This window comes from Ruditapes philippinarum, unplaced genomic scaffold (genome assembly GCF_026571515.1).
Source record: "Ruditapes philippinarum isolate M1 unplaced genomic scaffold, ASM2657151v2 ctg6809_1_1_1_1, whole genome shotgun sequence".
Taxonomy (NCBI): Eukaryota; Metazoa; Mollusca; class Bivalvia; order Venerida; family Veneridae; genus Ruditapes; species Ruditapes philippinarum.
In genome coordinates, this window is record NW_026863203.1 from 29,873 (window position 1) to 45,983 (window position 16,111).

The window sequence follows — 16,111 nt, forward strand, 5'->3', positions numbered from 1 at the left end:
TGTATTTTGTAATGATAATGGTCAATAAGAACTTAAATGATTAAATTCTGGATAGAGTTTCTGATCTTGTTAAGCATGTACTAATGTACTGCATCGGTCAGTTGATTATCATGCAAACAGGACGTTTCGGCCCCAAACCAAATCGGCCCCAGTGGAAAAATCGGCCCCTGGACGTTTCGGCCCTTTTCCACGAGACGTTTCGGCCCTACTATATAGTACATTTCTTAATTGATTAACAACAATTAATTTAATTACAATTAAACAATTATGACACTTTAATTCTTTAAAGAATTTAAAAAAGGATTTCCCAAAAATTAATATATTGCACCTATTACACCTATAATTATATATAATTATATACTGATTTAATGATTGATTAACCAGATTAACCAGATTATACACCAATTCAAAAGAAAGATCAGTAAAATGTTTTAAAAAAAAACTAAAATAGTTGTAACACGTGTTAAATATTATAGGAATGGATATTTTTTTTTAAATGACGGTACAGAATCAAAGAGTAAAGTATAAATCATATCAATTTATTAATTAGTTAAATCAAACAATGTTGACAGTGACAAAATAATTATAGATAATATGGCTTCTGTTTTCTTTTCATTGTAAAATTACATGACCGAATGTTTCGATTTTCACATGCAGGAACAACTAACTTTCCTTTCCTGATAATTAAATGTGTTAGATTTTTCATTATCAAGGAAGTAATTACGAGTAGCTATTCATTGTGAGATATTTATAAACAATGAAGTCAACATTAAATGCAACAAGTATCTAATCTTTGATCGATGGTTTTGGTTAAGATTTAATCTTACGTAAAATATATAAGAGGTATCATAATTCTTTCATGTATGGTTGTAATATAAAGTCAAGGTATTTGGAAATTGGCTTTCCACTTTATGAAAATTGTCATTTATGATTATTATAACTATGAATTTTAATATACCGGTTTAAAACACAGTACTTATTCTGGGGCCGATTTGGTAAAGGGCCGAAACGTCTGGGGCCGAAACGTCTTCGGTAATTTGTGGCCGATACGTCTTGGGGCCGAAACGTCTCGAAATCATTATCATATGATGTATACATAATTAACCTATCATATAAGAAATTGATTCTTCACAAAAGCAACATTAAACCACAGTGACTCTAAAATTTACTTTCACACCCAATTTCATACTAAAACCCAATAACAACAGTTTTTGACACCTTGTGAAATCAAGTTCTTGCCTAAGAGCATTTAAGCAGATAAAAACAACAAATTTTTTATCGAGACAATTTAGGGCTGTCATTGATGGGACATTTTGTATTGATATATCAAGAGACAAATATCAACAATAAATCAATATATCAATTTTGATACAATAGATACAATGAAAAACATTTAAATATGTGTTATAAATTGGAATCATGGTGTTATGTAATTGCTTGTACATGTATTTACAATAGACATTACAAATACTACTGCAACCTAACCCAAAAGTGGTTTTTTCTGTTTATTTTTGGGTCAACTTGAAACTGTTTGAAAAAGACTTTAAAAGTTTCAAGGGTTAGCCCAATGAAAAACTAAAAAAAAGTGTCTTCACTTTAGTTAGGCTAATTTTAGAGTGGGTATATTCCCTTTAAAAAAAAAGATTTTTAGCCTTAATTGTATCAATATTTAAAATGTGGTATTAATTTGTATCAGAGGATTGAATATTGATGATTATATCAAATATTGCGATATTCCCAAATGACAGCCCTAATAGAACAGTTGATGACTTTAACATCAAGTGGTCTCAATAATGGGGTTCAAAATAAAGAAATAAAGAATTTGGGACTGAAATCTGGTGGTCTTAAAGGTGGATAAAGTTGGGTGGTTCTTAAAATTCTCGGAAATCAATATAACCAAATTGAACCCATTTTTTTAAAATGGTCCTTAATAGCGGGGTGGTCTTAAGTAGGGAGTCTACTGTACAAATTTCTACATTTCCCAGACTGTGATGAATTTTGGATATTTTATACAGAATTTCAATCTCCAGTTTCAGTAATGCAAAAAAGGCACCCATTCCACAATAGGTAGGTATTTTCTGTGTAGTTCAGCAAGGTTTTAAGAAGAGAAAAATAATTTCTCTATTAAATATGCTGCATGAAATCACTGTGAAGATTGTCCAGGTGCTGAAAGATATAGAGGTATCAACTTTATTTCAGGTGAAAATAGATGTGACCATGGGTTTTATTTGGAATATCATGGGCCACTATAGTGCTGAGTATAGCTGTAGGCTACATTCTTCTGATGTTTCTACAGTGGTACTTGAAGTTCCGAAGAACTGCAATAGTCCTATGCAAAATACCAGGAGTGAAGACAGAATTCCTCTTTGGAATTCTAGACAGGTACTTTATAAATTATTTTAAATGATCATACACACATAACTATATTATTAATTCTTAACATGCTTATTTTTTAAATGTACTTATTCTAGGTTTGTATTTTTTGCCTTGGTAACTCTCCATTATCTATTTTGGAGATATTGAGAATTAAGCCCCGAACAATGTTGGTCATATTACATCTACAGTCCTAATCTGTATTGAACGGTCATCTCCTTTTCGGCAGTCATCGGACCTGAATGGCCATTTTTGTGATGTCCCTGACGAAAAAATCAACTCTATTTTATACATATTTTTCACAGTCACCTGCTGTTTCGCGGTCAATCTTCACCTCAAATGCTTCCTGAATCTAAAACTTAGCCCATCTTAAGCGGTCAAGAGAGGTGAAACGGCCAAACAATCTACTTTTCATTTTTCAAGAGATGGCACATTGCACAGATTTTCTTAGATAAAGTTCCTAAATACAGATACATACATTATACTTTTAAGTCCCTATTTATTTACTTAAATGTTGGATATTTCCAGTTGCTGAAATTTTACAAAATCAACACTAATCTGACTTATTGGCAAGGTTAATTGTTGGTGAATTCCAAATTATGGTACAATGTATTTAGATGCTCATTTATTTATTTTTGAAAAATCTTCAATATGCAAAGTAAGTGAAATTTGATCTCTTGTGAAAATAATATTATCTAAATTTACAGTGCTTACTAAATGTAAAATGTAAAATTTTAAAAACACATTTTCTGAACGGTAGGAGTGGCCATAATTAAATTGAAATCAATTTGTGCCTTTTACCATTGGTATCATAATAAATTGTAGATGCCAGGTTTAAATGAAGCAGCGTTTGAGTGGATGTTTAAGAATGTTACAGAAAGACCACGACTGTCATTGGGCTGGCTGAGTTCCTTTTTACCAATGGTCAATGTAGTGCATGCTGACACTGTGAAGGTCATCCTCAAATCCTCAGGTACTGTCAATTGCCCATATTCAAACATGGTTCATTTATGACCATTTTGAAACATAAAACCTAAATAAATGATGTTTTGAGAGTTTACTGTATTAAAAAAAAATAAAGCATAAAAAAGTGATTATAAGTAAAAATGGATTAATGGGAGTTTGAAAGACTGACTAATACAACAAAGTGTACATTTTATTTGCTTGAATAACTTTCCTCTGCAATTACACAAGTCACATAATAATTATGTAATACATAATCTGTTATAGTATGTCAATTACCTAAAATTAGAAGGTGGAGATAAAAAAAGAAAGTCATACAAACTGTTTTGGCATAATGTTTATCTATATTCAAGCTGCATCAAAAGCAGCATAGTTTGCCAGCTTTTTACAAGATTTTTATGGATTTTATATCATAATTATTATTTTTATTGTTTCTATCTTTAGCACCAAAAAGCCGAAGTCTATACAGTCTAATAATGTCCTGGTTGGGAGAAGGTCTGTTGATAAGTAATGGAGAGAAATGGTTTAGAAGCCGTCGGCTGTTAACACCAGCTTTCCATTTTGACATCCTGAAAGCATACCTAGAAGTGAAGAACAGAGCATCAAGCATATTTGTTGTAAGTTCTTTTATTCTACATTTCAGTATCATTATTTATGTATACATTTTTCATCCCATTTACTAAGAACAAAATTACATCCTCTTTATTTATTGCTTTTTTTTACATTTTTTCAACTCCTTTGTTTGTTAATTCTTTTGATCTTAGATAACAGTCATAACACATAGCAAGGCGGCATACATATTTGTATATAGCTTCCTCTCCATTTAAATAAAGCTCTTTGGTCTGGTGGTTCAACTTTACCAAATATATTCTTGTATTGTACAGTTAAATGTTAAACAGCCTTTTTTGTTTTTTTTCAGGATAAGCTACAAGCATATGCAGACAAGGAAGAATATTTTGAAATATTTGAACATGCTTGCATGTTTTCTCTAGATGTTATATTACAGTGTGCATTTTCTTACAAGAGTGATTGCCAAATTTCCAAGTATGTACTCATATCTTTTTCATTGTTTTATTAAATTTGTATTTAAACATATTTTTTACATCTGTCTGACTGTTGGTTTTTCTGCCCTAGTTATGGGGTCTGTTTGGTTTTTCTGCCCTAGTTATGGAGTCTGTTTGGTTTTTCTGCGCTAGTTATGGGGTCTGTTTGTTTTTTTTGCCCTAGTTATGGAGTCTGTTTGGTTTTTCTGCCCTAGTTATGGGGTCTGTTTGGTTTTTCTGCCTTAGTTATGGAGTCTGTTTGGTTTTTCTGCGCTAGTTATGGAGTCTGTTTGGTTTTTCTGCCCTAGTTATGGAGTCTGTTTGGTTTTTCTGCGCTAGTTTTGGAGTCTGTTTGGTTTTTCTGCGCTAGTTATGGAGTCTGTTTGGTTTTTTTGCCTTAGTTATGGAGTCTGTTTGGTTTTTCTGCCTTAGTTATGGAGTCTGTTTGGTTTTTCTGCGCTAGTTATGGAGTCTGTTTGGTTTTTCTGCCTTAGTTATAGAGTCTGTTTGGTTTTTCTGCGCTAGTTATGGAGTCTGTTTGGTTTTTCTGCCCTAGTTATGGAGTCTGTTTGGTTTTTTAGCTCACCTGTCACAAAGTGACAGGGTGAGCTTTTGTGATCGCTTTTCGTCCGGCGTCCGTCCGTCCGTCGTCCGTCCGTCGTCCGTCCGTCCGTCCGTCCGTCCGTAAACTTTTGCTTTAAATGACATCTCCTCATAAACCACTGAGCCAATTTCATCCAAACTTCACAGGAATGTTCCTTTGGTGGTCACCTTTAAAAATTGTTCAAAGAATTTAATTCCATGCAGAACTCTGGTTGCCATGGCAACCAAAAGAAAAAACTTTAAATATCTTCTTTTAAAAAACCATAAGAGCTAGAGCTTAGATATTTGGCATGAAACATCTTCTAGTGAGTGTCTACCAAGTTTGTTCAAATAAAAGACCTGGGGTCAAAATTGGCCCCGCCCCTGGGGGTCATTGATTTTCCCAGTATATGCATATAGTAAAAACTTAAAAAATCTTCTTTTAAAGAACCGTAAGAGCTAGAGCTTAGATATTTGGCATGAAACATCTTCTAGTGAATGTCTACCAAGTTTGTTCAAATAAAAGCCCTGGGGTCAAAATTGGCCCCGACCCAGGGGGTCATTGATTTTCCCTATATGCATATAGTAAAAACTTAAAAAATCTTCTTTTAAAGAACCCAAAGAGCTAGAGCTAAGATATTAAGCATGAAACATCTTCTAGTGAATGTCTACCAAGTTTGTTCAAATGAAAGCCCTGGGGTCAAAATTGGCCCCGCCCCGGGGGTCATTGATTTTCCCTAAATGCATATAGTAAAAACTTAAAAAATCTTCTTTTAAAGAACCATAAGAGCTAGAGCTTAGATATTTGGCATGAAACATCTTCTAGTGAATGTCTACCAAGTTTGTTCAAATAAAAGCCCTGGGGTCAAAATTGACCCCGCCCCAGGGGGTCATAGATTTACCCTATATGCATATATAAGTAAAAACTTAAAAAATCTTCTTTTAAAGAACCCAAAGAGCTAGAGCTAAGATATTAAGCATGAAACATCTTCTAGTGAGTGTCTACCAAGTTTGTTCAAATTAAAGCCCTGGGGTCAAAATTGGCCCCACCCCGGGGGTCATTGATTTTCCCTATATGCATATAGTAAAAACTTAAAAAATCTTCTTTTAAAGAACCGTAAGAGCTAGAGCTAAGATATTTAGCATGAAACATCTTCTAATGAGTGTCTACCAAGTTTGTTCAAATAAAAGCTCTGGGGTCAAAATTGGCCCCGCCCCAGGGGGTCATTGATTTTCCCTATATGCATATAGTAAAAACTTAAAAAATCTTTTAAAGAACTCGAAGAGCTAGAGCTAAGATATTTAGCATGAAACATGTTCTAATGGGTGTCTACCAAGTATGTTCAAATAAAAGCCCTGGGGTCAAAACTGGCTCCGCCTGGGGGGGGGGGTCATTGATTTTCCTTATATGTGTATAGCAAAAACTTAAAAATCTTCTTTGGAAAAACCCAAATAGCTAGAGTTTAGATATTAAGCATGAAACATCTTTAAGTAAATATCTACAAAGTTTGTTAAAATAAACGCCCGGGGGTCAAAACTGGCCCTGCCCCAGGGGTGACATTGTTTTTAACTACTATATGTGTATAGTAAAAACTTTAAAAATCTTCTTTTAAAAATGCCAATGAGCTAGAACTTAGATGTTTAGCATGAAACATCTTCTTATGGGTGTCTACCAAGTCTGTTCAAATAAACAAATAAAAGCCCTTGGGTAAAAATTGGCCCGGGGGTGGGGGGCCTATATACAGGTGAGCGACCTCAGGGCCATCATGGCCCTCTTGTCTGTGCTAGTTATGGAGTCTGTTTGGTTTTTCTGCCCTAGTTATGGGGTCTGTTTGGTTTTTCTGCCCTAGTTTTGGAGTCTGTTTGAAATATTATTTAACCAGTGACTCATTGCCATCCTTATTTATAAGAAATTATTTTCATCTTAAATATCAAGGTTCTCTATCCAATGAAAATATACCGACTGACTTCATTTTGTTCTAACTATCAATGAAATGATGATAATAACAACTTTACCCACACACCGTAGTTTTGGCAAATTTTGAAATAAAGTGTCATCAAAAGAAACATTTTCCTCACAGATTCGTTCATTTATATGGATTTAGATGAATAATACAGATCTTGTCTGTGGAAGTAAAGTTGCAATGTTTATCATGCTGCAGTTTTGAACCGTTGCCACCTTCTTTTTTTATCTTGCAATCAACATATGCATAATGTATCAATAATATTCAAAACATTCATTTAAAGATAAAAACAAAAATATATAAACTAATGCATGTTACATTGTCTTCACTTCAGAATGAAGCAGCCCTATGTCCAGGCAGTGTGGGAATTAAATGATCTTCTTGCAGATAGATTTTTGTGAGTATATAATTAAGACATGCAAATATTGATTTTCAGGTATTTTACTAAATGATGTTGGTAAATAGTGGAATTTAATGTTATGTTCTTTTTATGCTACATAGATGATAAGAATTTGTCCCATATTTTATCACATGTTATTTTTATTTTGTTGACATGAACTTATGAAACATGTATTTTGTTAACAGATACTTTCTTAATCCTGTATTTTGTTGACAAACAATGGTATGTTGGTGATAAATGATTTCCTTAAATTTGTATTTTGTTTATAGGTGATATTTTAATCCTGTATTTTTTTTCGTAAAAGATGCAATGCACCCTTTTGTTATCCGTTCCGACAAAGTCTTGAGATAAGTTGCATTTTAACCTGATTACATGTTTTAATGTAAAGAAATTCAGATTAAATACGTTTTAATGTAAAGAAATTAAGAAAAGAAGCCATTGTACTTTTTTAACTTTGGAATTTTGTTCTCTTACAGTAAATTTTGGTTGTATCCAGACTTTATCTATTATCTCACATCAAATGGTAGACGATGGAAACGTGCCTGTGATCTTGTCCATAAAGTGGCTGAGAACATTATCCAAGAAAGAAAACAAACTCTGGTAATGGAGTCTTTAATGATCATTTAAGTTATGATATTCTTTTTCCTTGATTTTCTGTTAAGCATTATTGTTAATTATGTGTCAAGGTAAGCCCCAAAAATAGACCTGTTTGCAATGACAGGAAATGCTTTTCAAGTTTGAAAACCCAGGTTATTATCTTCCATTATGGAGTTCAAAATGCCAAAAGACAATCAACATCCATTATATGACTATTTTTGCAAATTTGTTTCCCCCAATTTGCCTACACTTAATTTAATGGCTACATTCAAGAACTTAATGCTTCCTAGAATTTGTAAGGGACTATAGTTTAAGATGCCAGTGTTTTCTTTCCTTCTGTCTGTCACTGTTACCATTATCATAATCCTTCCTTTTATATAACAATATCATAGATAATTTTATATGTAGAAACCTTACATTTGTACATGGACCTTTATACTTAAGTACAGTTAAAGGCAAGTAAGACAAAAGTCAAAGTCAGTTAGGCTAAAAATGAATAGAGGATATTTAATGAGTTTAAGTTCAATACTAAATTTATTGAACAAGTTGAAAAATAATTTTTAATATAATATTCTATTTATTGCAGACCCAGAAATAAATGCTGTATAAAGTGAAAAATAATCATTTTTCATTGACATACCTAAAAACTATGAAATGCTAACATTTAGTGCGTCTTTACTCTTTACACTATGTTTGTATAATGCAAATGACGTTACATAAAAATATATGCACTACTGTGCATTACCACTTTTATATAATTGCAAAAGTGGCAACACAGGTATGTGATTAAAGTTTTGTTGCAATGCCTATGTTCCAGTTATATTTCCAATTTATAATGAAATGTTAGGAATGAATGTTTAAAGTTTATTTTTTCCAGATTTCAGATGCCAAGAAAGGTAAAGAGACAAAATGTAAGGATTTCCTAGGTATTCTACTGACAGCTAAAGATGACAATGGGACTGGATTGTCATCTGCAGAAATAAGAAATGAAGTTGATACATTTTTATTTGAAGGTAATGCATTTAAAGCATACACATAAGGTCAAATGTCGAAGTCAATTTGGCCTGGACAACCAACCAATAATCAGAAAACTCTTTGTCCTAAAATTTTGTGTGGAGTTATGTCATGACTATAGGATTATTATTATTGATTTTGAGGTCATTAGTTTAACAGTTATGATCACATTAACACTTGATGTAAATTCTTCGTTTTATCAATACTTTAAGAAGTAAGTTAATGAAAATTTGGCATTGCCAATTGCTTGTAGGAAACCCTTATTATATTTGAAATTAATAGATCAAAGTCACAGTTATCCATAATCAAAAACAAGTGTTATAAGTTTTTATAACTTATAGTTATAATACTAATATCACTTATAAATATAGCACTTGGCTTTTATAAAAAAAAGCATCAGTGTGTAAATATTCTACTGTGGCAGCAAGTGAGGTTTGGGACACATTTCTAGCTTTGTTTTTAGTTTTTATGCACCATATTTATTGACCAGGTTTTCTAATAAACAATTTCTTCACTGTGCAACTCTTCCTTCTTTCTCAATATCATGTGTAAATCTATTGAGGAAACAGTCAAAATCTTAATTGGACTAGATAATACAAATCTGGAAATCTAAGAGTTTTATGATTAGCTTTTGACACATATATCTATTTTATGATACTAAAGGGTTGTTGAGGCCTAAAATTTAATTGACTACAGGACTTAGCAAAATTTGGTTGATCTTTTAAAAATGGTTTTGATCGTTCATGTATGTTTACTTTCCTTTGGCATTTGTTTTTAGGGCATGATACCACAACAAGTGGGACATCTTGGACACTGTATGAAATAGCTAGACATCCTGATGTTCAAGATGCTGTATACAAAGAGATTAGTGAAGTATTAGAGGGCAGAGACAATGACAACATTCTATTGTAAAGAAATATCTTTGTTTTTTTATGTGACAAACCTTATCCAGTTAGAATATATTAAGGTTGTTTATTAGTGGGTGCATATGTGTGCCTGAAATGATGAACTAAAAGGCACCTTAGTTGGTGGCTATGCAACCTCTACACTAGTTGTATGATATAAAATTCAAAATGGTTTTCCTTTTCTGTCTTAAAATAATGTAAAAAATGCCAAAATTGTCATGAAAAATACAGAAATTAAAATATTTATGCATTTTTTCTTTGAATGGGGCAAAGGTTTGATTGATTTGAACTTGTTGGAAGCGGACAAATATGTTACTGTTAACTTAAAACTTAATTTTATTGAAAATATGTGAAGTGTAATCATCTCATTAGTTGTCACTTAAGACTTATTTTCATCCTGTAGGTTCTGACATTGCAAGCATCCTAGGATTCTTCATGTTAGAAAGCTAACCACCTAGCTTATGGAATTTCAGTGGTTCTACTTTAGTGCCATTTTGTGCCTGAAATAACGCACAGAGGGGCACCTGAGGCCTTCTTCCTCCACCATTAAAGCTTGGAAGTTGCAATATGACCTATAGTGTGTTGGTGCGATGTAAAGCCCAATGAAAAAAAAAAATGAAAAAAATAAAGACTTAATTTTACTGGTTGTCACTAAAGATTTTTCCACTGGTTTTCACTTGAGATTTAAATACTGATTGCATCTAAATATCTTAGTTCCATTTGCTGTTAAATGAAAGCTTTATTTGACTGCTTGTCACTCACTCAAGAATTTATTTGACTGATTGTTTTTTAACACTTATGTTACTGGTTGTTTTTTAACCTGACAGGTTATAATGTAAGATTTAATATGTCGGATTGCCTTATTTAGTTTTCGATGTTGAAATAGTTTTTGCTTCATGTGTTAATCTAGGGAGGACTTGCCAAAGCTTACATACCTGACACAAGTGATTAAAGAATCATTACGCTTGAATCCACCTGTTACATTTATACAAAGGGTGACAGATGAACCTATGACGTTGGAAGGTTACGACATACCAGTCGGTACAACAGTTAACATTGTTATTGTAAATGTACTTACCAATCCAACCTTGTGGGAGGATCCCTTGGTAAGTTCTATAATGTATTTTATTGCCACCTGCTATGGTTTATAACACTCTATTAGCTCATTGAATAGTGTGATTTTGTTATATGGCATACTCGTATTAAATGAAAACCTGAATTGCTGTCATTGTGCACTGGCTTTCTATATTTTTATCTGGTCTAATTCAGATGTAGGGTTTACTGACATAAAGTAGATAATATAAAAAAGTTAATGACTGATTTACATCTCATATATAAAGATAATATACAAAATATAATAACTGATTTATATCTTGAATTTTAAAGCCATATGATCTGTTGTTATATTCACAAAATTATATTATTGTACCCAAAGCAGCTCTCCTTTCTTTTTTTTTATTGATAGCAAGTATTTGCCACAAGGAAGTTCATTTGCCTCTATGGTACCATTATCTAAAAATAGTTGAAAACAAATACATTAACTCCCATGCATGCTTTTTAGGCTATTCAATACAAAGAAGATTTATGTGTACTGTTTTACAGAAATTTGACCCAGACAGATTTTCACCTGAACGCAATGATGAAAGGGATCCATTCAGTTTCGTGCCTTTCTCAGCAGGACCTAGAAATTGTATTGGACAAAACTTTGCCATGAATGAAATGAAAACAGTGATTGCCAGAATTGTACACAGGTAAATATCAGAACCAAATGATTTACATATTACATGCATTTCAGTAGCTTAAGCATTTGACATGAAGCATCACTTATTTCATCATAAAATGGTACAGCTAGGATTATACTACATGACTTACATCTGCATCGAAGAATTATGATTTTATACAGGTTTGAATTGCACGTTATACCATTTCACTGCCACCAATAAGATTGCTTGGTACATTTATTTTTATTATACCTCAGTATATCCTTCAATGTAAAACTCTCATAGACTTATTATGTGTTCTGATTGAATATCACCCTCCTAGGATATATCCCCCAAGGAATATTTCTTATATTACTCTGGGGCACATAACTCTTGCATAACTCCGTATTCAGCAAAGTCATAAGAATTTGAACAATGAAAAATAACTTGATAAAAATATGGATCACTATCAAATAGATAGAAATTATTGTTAAAAAGGCTTCAAATTTGATATTTAAAGAATTATAGATGTGTTTTGTGTCTCAACTTTATGTAGAAATGTATTTAAAATCATTCTTGAACTGTTTTTGTTAAGTTTATTATTTTGAGTATTTGTATTAAATTGTAAAAATGATATGCATTCTATTTATTTCCTTGACTGCATACTTTATCAATCTAGTAGTAGTAGGTCTTTCTGTATTATAGACTGCGCCTCAGGGTAATATACCAGTTCTCGTGTTCACAAGGTTCGCAATACCCTTGATCACCCCAACAGCCATGTGTTATTTATATAATATATTATACTATAATAAATTTTATTTATTTATGAAATATTTTCAGATTTAAATTGGAACTACACCCTACTCATAAAGTAGAACGACAACTTGCAGCAACACTGAAATCTAAAGATGGAATTTTGATGAAGGCTTTCCCTAGAGAGAAACTTTAAGGGTTAATTTTGTGTAATTTTAAATTTCCTGAAACAAAAATGATAAAAGGCTCTACAATGATATTATGTATTATAAAGGTTTGTTTTGACTTTTTTACTAACTTGAATAAGTTTTATGAATATGAAGCACTTGCTAGTCATTATTTTATAAAGTATTCTATATTGAGAGGTTTGAGACTTTTGACTTTGAAACATACTGTAAAAAAAAAGAAAATTGAAAGTGATTAAAGTTCGTGAATTGAAGAAATGAAGATTTTAACAGATAAACAAATGTTTACTAAGTAACAACCATATAGATTTATCAAAACTGATATGAGGAATAAGCGAAAATTTGGCTGGCAAAACTGTTTTTAATGTAGATATTTCGAAAGTGTGGCCTCCAGTTTTATAGTATGTTTTATGCCAAAAGTCTTCAATGTTTATCTCGTATTTAATGAACAGTATTAATTTTAATGAGGGTTTACATTGGCCTTTGCAGACTGAAATCATTGGTGCTAAAGAAAATATGCAAAGACAAATAGGTGCTTGTTTTATTTCTAAAAATAAATATTTATTTAATAAGTTTATACATATGCAACCCCATAATAGAAATCTTGTATTGAATTTATCACAAATTAAGTTTTGTTTGTTAATTTTTTTTTTTTTTGTTTTTAGTAAAATGATAAGTGTAAGTGATGAGATTAAATCTCTTGTATGTAATAAAAATCAACAAACTGGAGTAAATGTTCTACATATTCGTAGCTACTACTTTCTGTGTTGATTTAAGAGAGCATTTTTATTACTGTCTTCCAAGCTTTGATGGAATTTTAGACAATGTAATTGTGAAAAAAGCATGGAAATTGTCAGGAGTGTAAAATATGTCCGTCTGTTTGGTGATCGTCATCAGTCATTTTGTACTGTAAATAATTGAGAGGGTTATCTCATATAGTGTTACAGAAATTAAATGTTATTCTGTCTAAATTCATGAAATAGTTTGTAATCAGTCGCATATAAGATTTGGTTGTTAATTGTAGCATGCATTTGCTTTAAAAAAACAACTAGATAATTTGTTAAATCAGTAAATATTTTTAGTCCCACTTGTAACAAATAAACAAAGAACCGGCAATTCAACATCATACTTAAATATGTTACTGCATATAAGATCAACGAAACCGCTTTGATATCTATTCATAAATTAAGTAAAAGTGGTTACGTTGCGTTTAATTACTATATAACATAAGGTTGACTAAACCACTATCGACTCTTTATTATCAAGTGAAAGCGGTTACATCAAACAATCGAATCAGAGAGTATATTTTAACGATGAAACATGGAATGTCTCCTTTTACCCACTTGCCTTCTTCATTTATGTGCCTACGTGTCACGGTATTTGAACGTTCGTTTGTAACTGGGCTGTAACATGTACTAAGATTATACACGGCTCTCTTGTCTTTCCAAACTGTGGCAACTGGCTTTTTGTCCTTTGTCTGTCTCGTCAAAAACTCTCCCCTTTTCAGGCTTTTGACTTTGTCTTCCTTCTTTTTCAATTTTTTTTGATTCTTTGAGATCTTGAGGCCAGTTTTTCCTTCCAACATTGAACGAACCACATAGGTATGTGTTATTCTGCAAAAGAGACAGTGCAAGTGGAACGGGCGTGTAAAATTATATGATTTCTGTTGTATATTTCTTCTGTTAAATTTTTGACTACTTTCTGTGTAAGACCAGTCTCCTTTTGCTTCCTCATGTACACTAAAAAGTTTGACGTGTAGCCTGGAACTGCATCAGCGGAAACAAAGATTTTGAAACCACGCTTGGCTGGTTTATTTGGGGCTCCTACAATGCCCCAGTGTTGGCCGTGACACTTGATCATAGCCTCATCAATGGACACCTCTTGGTGCAAATTGTAAAGACGATTGCTGTTTCTGCGCACCTTCTCCAACAAGGGCGAAACTTTATATAGTGGGCCTTTTCGAGCAACTTGTTTTGCTTCCGATGGATTTGTAATACGACCTGGGTCACGTTTTGGGTCATTGTGCCTGTGTGCAGTGTAGATAGGAATATAATCATTTGTTGACTTTACTACTAGTTGAAATATTTCTTCAGGAAAGATTTCATTAAAGACGTTGAGTGGCGAATTTGCCGCAGAGAGTGCTTTACTTGTACCAGGCGTTGGTCCTTAAAAGCTTTATTTTCTATTTTATGCAATCTTGAAAGCCATTGAATACTACTACTTTCTTCTGCATCTTCAATTTCTTCGTCGCTTTCATCTGAAGATTCCCATTCCAATTCAATCTCAAACTCTACGTCACTTTCAAAATTTTCATTACTTTCACTCGCAGAGGACGATGTTTCTTCTAACTGTTCTTTATGTTGATTGTTTGTGGTTTTCTCCGATCTTGAAGAAATTTTTGCCTGATCAGACTGGACTATCATCTTCAAATTCATTCTTGACTTCGTTGTCTGTTGCGGTTGTTGTATAACCATCTGTGTTGTAATTACAAGAAGCCAGTTGATCTTCGTGGTAACCTTTGCAGTTAGTTTCCTTCTTAACATATTGTCCGTAGATGTTGACTTGTCACTGCTGCATATGTCATCATCTCCTTTATCCGCTGTCTTAGTTAGCTCTTCTTTGACAACCTTTGACTGCAGCTCTGTTTTGTTATCACTTTCATCACTGTTGTACGCATTGTTATCTTTGGTAGCTTGTGTAAATTGAATTTTGGTAACCATTTCAGTCTGCTCATCATGTGGCAGTTTTATATTGCCCGAAAATATATATTTCATTATCGCAAACCCCAGTATTGCTAAAAGAAGTTTTTTCTTCTGGTTTCCTAAATATTTTGGTTTGTTCTTTCTCTACATATTCATCGATTGCAAAGTCATCCCCGTCAAAATTAGCATTGGTGCACGTAGATAATAGAGTCTCAGCCTCTGTAACACTTTCACCGAACTCCTCCAGTGGCATCTCTGTTAATGTGTTTTTATCTATGTCACATTTATCATTATTTTCGGTAACATATTTATTTTTAGCCTCATTTTCTATTTCAGCGAGGGCTTCGTCACTTGCGACTTATTTATCAATACCCACCCTATATTTTTTGAAGTGCTTTATGGGGCATCTGGTCCATAGATTTAGATTCATCACACTCAAACTGGTAGGCTACCACGGCGTGTTACATGTTTGTCTTCATAATCAATAGGGTCTTCAGTGAGCTCAGTTGCAACATTTTGGCATTGATATCTTGTTTCACATTCAATTGTAGTATCCGGACAATCTTTGTCCAAGCAGTTTTCTGGTATTCTCTTTTTTTCGACTGTTAGTGCATCGCTATTAATCACAGATATATCGCCGGGAACTAGATTATCTTCTGTCTGCATGGGATTGCCGGTAAACAGAGAAATTTTTTTTCGATTGACTAATTTCGCCTTTAGCGTCCTGTTCAAAATGTTGCGTCTGCATTCTCTCTGTAGTTCGCTGAAGACGGACAGTATCACGATTGAGCAAGTCGATGTTCGGTGTCTTAACTTTAGAGGCAGATATGCCAGATGTTGAAGAGGTTTACTTTTTGTTAGCATCTGTTTGGGAATCACTAGATACGGCAAAGTCTTGTGTAACACTTGACAACTAAGTATTTTCCATAC

The 16,111-nt window shown here is 32.9% G+C and overlaps 1 protein-coding gene across 1 annotated transcript; it reads left to right on the top strand.

Moving 5' to 3' along the window:
• The first annotated feature begins 3,198 nt into the window (after nucleotides 1–3,198).
• LOC132721458 (ultra-long-chain fatty acid omega-hydroxylase-like) lies at nucleotides 3,199–13,527 on the top strand. Its single transcript, XM_060705765.1, has 10 exons — nucleotides 3,199–3,346; nucleotides 3,781–3,953; nucleotides 4,256–4,380; nucleotides 7,260–7,322; nucleotides 7,802–7,925; nucleotides 8,800–8,935; nucleotides 9,715–9,844; nucleotides 10,752–10,947; nucleotides 11,444–11,592; nucleotides 12,382–13,527. Exons 1-10 carry the CDS (start codon nucleotides 3,199–3,201, stop codon nucleotides 12,488–12,490), a joined length of 1,353 nt encoding a protein of 450 aa, XP_060561748.1. The 3' UTR covers nucleotides 12,491–13,527.
• The last annotated feature ends 2,584 nt before the right edge of the window (nucleotides 13,528–16,111 follow it).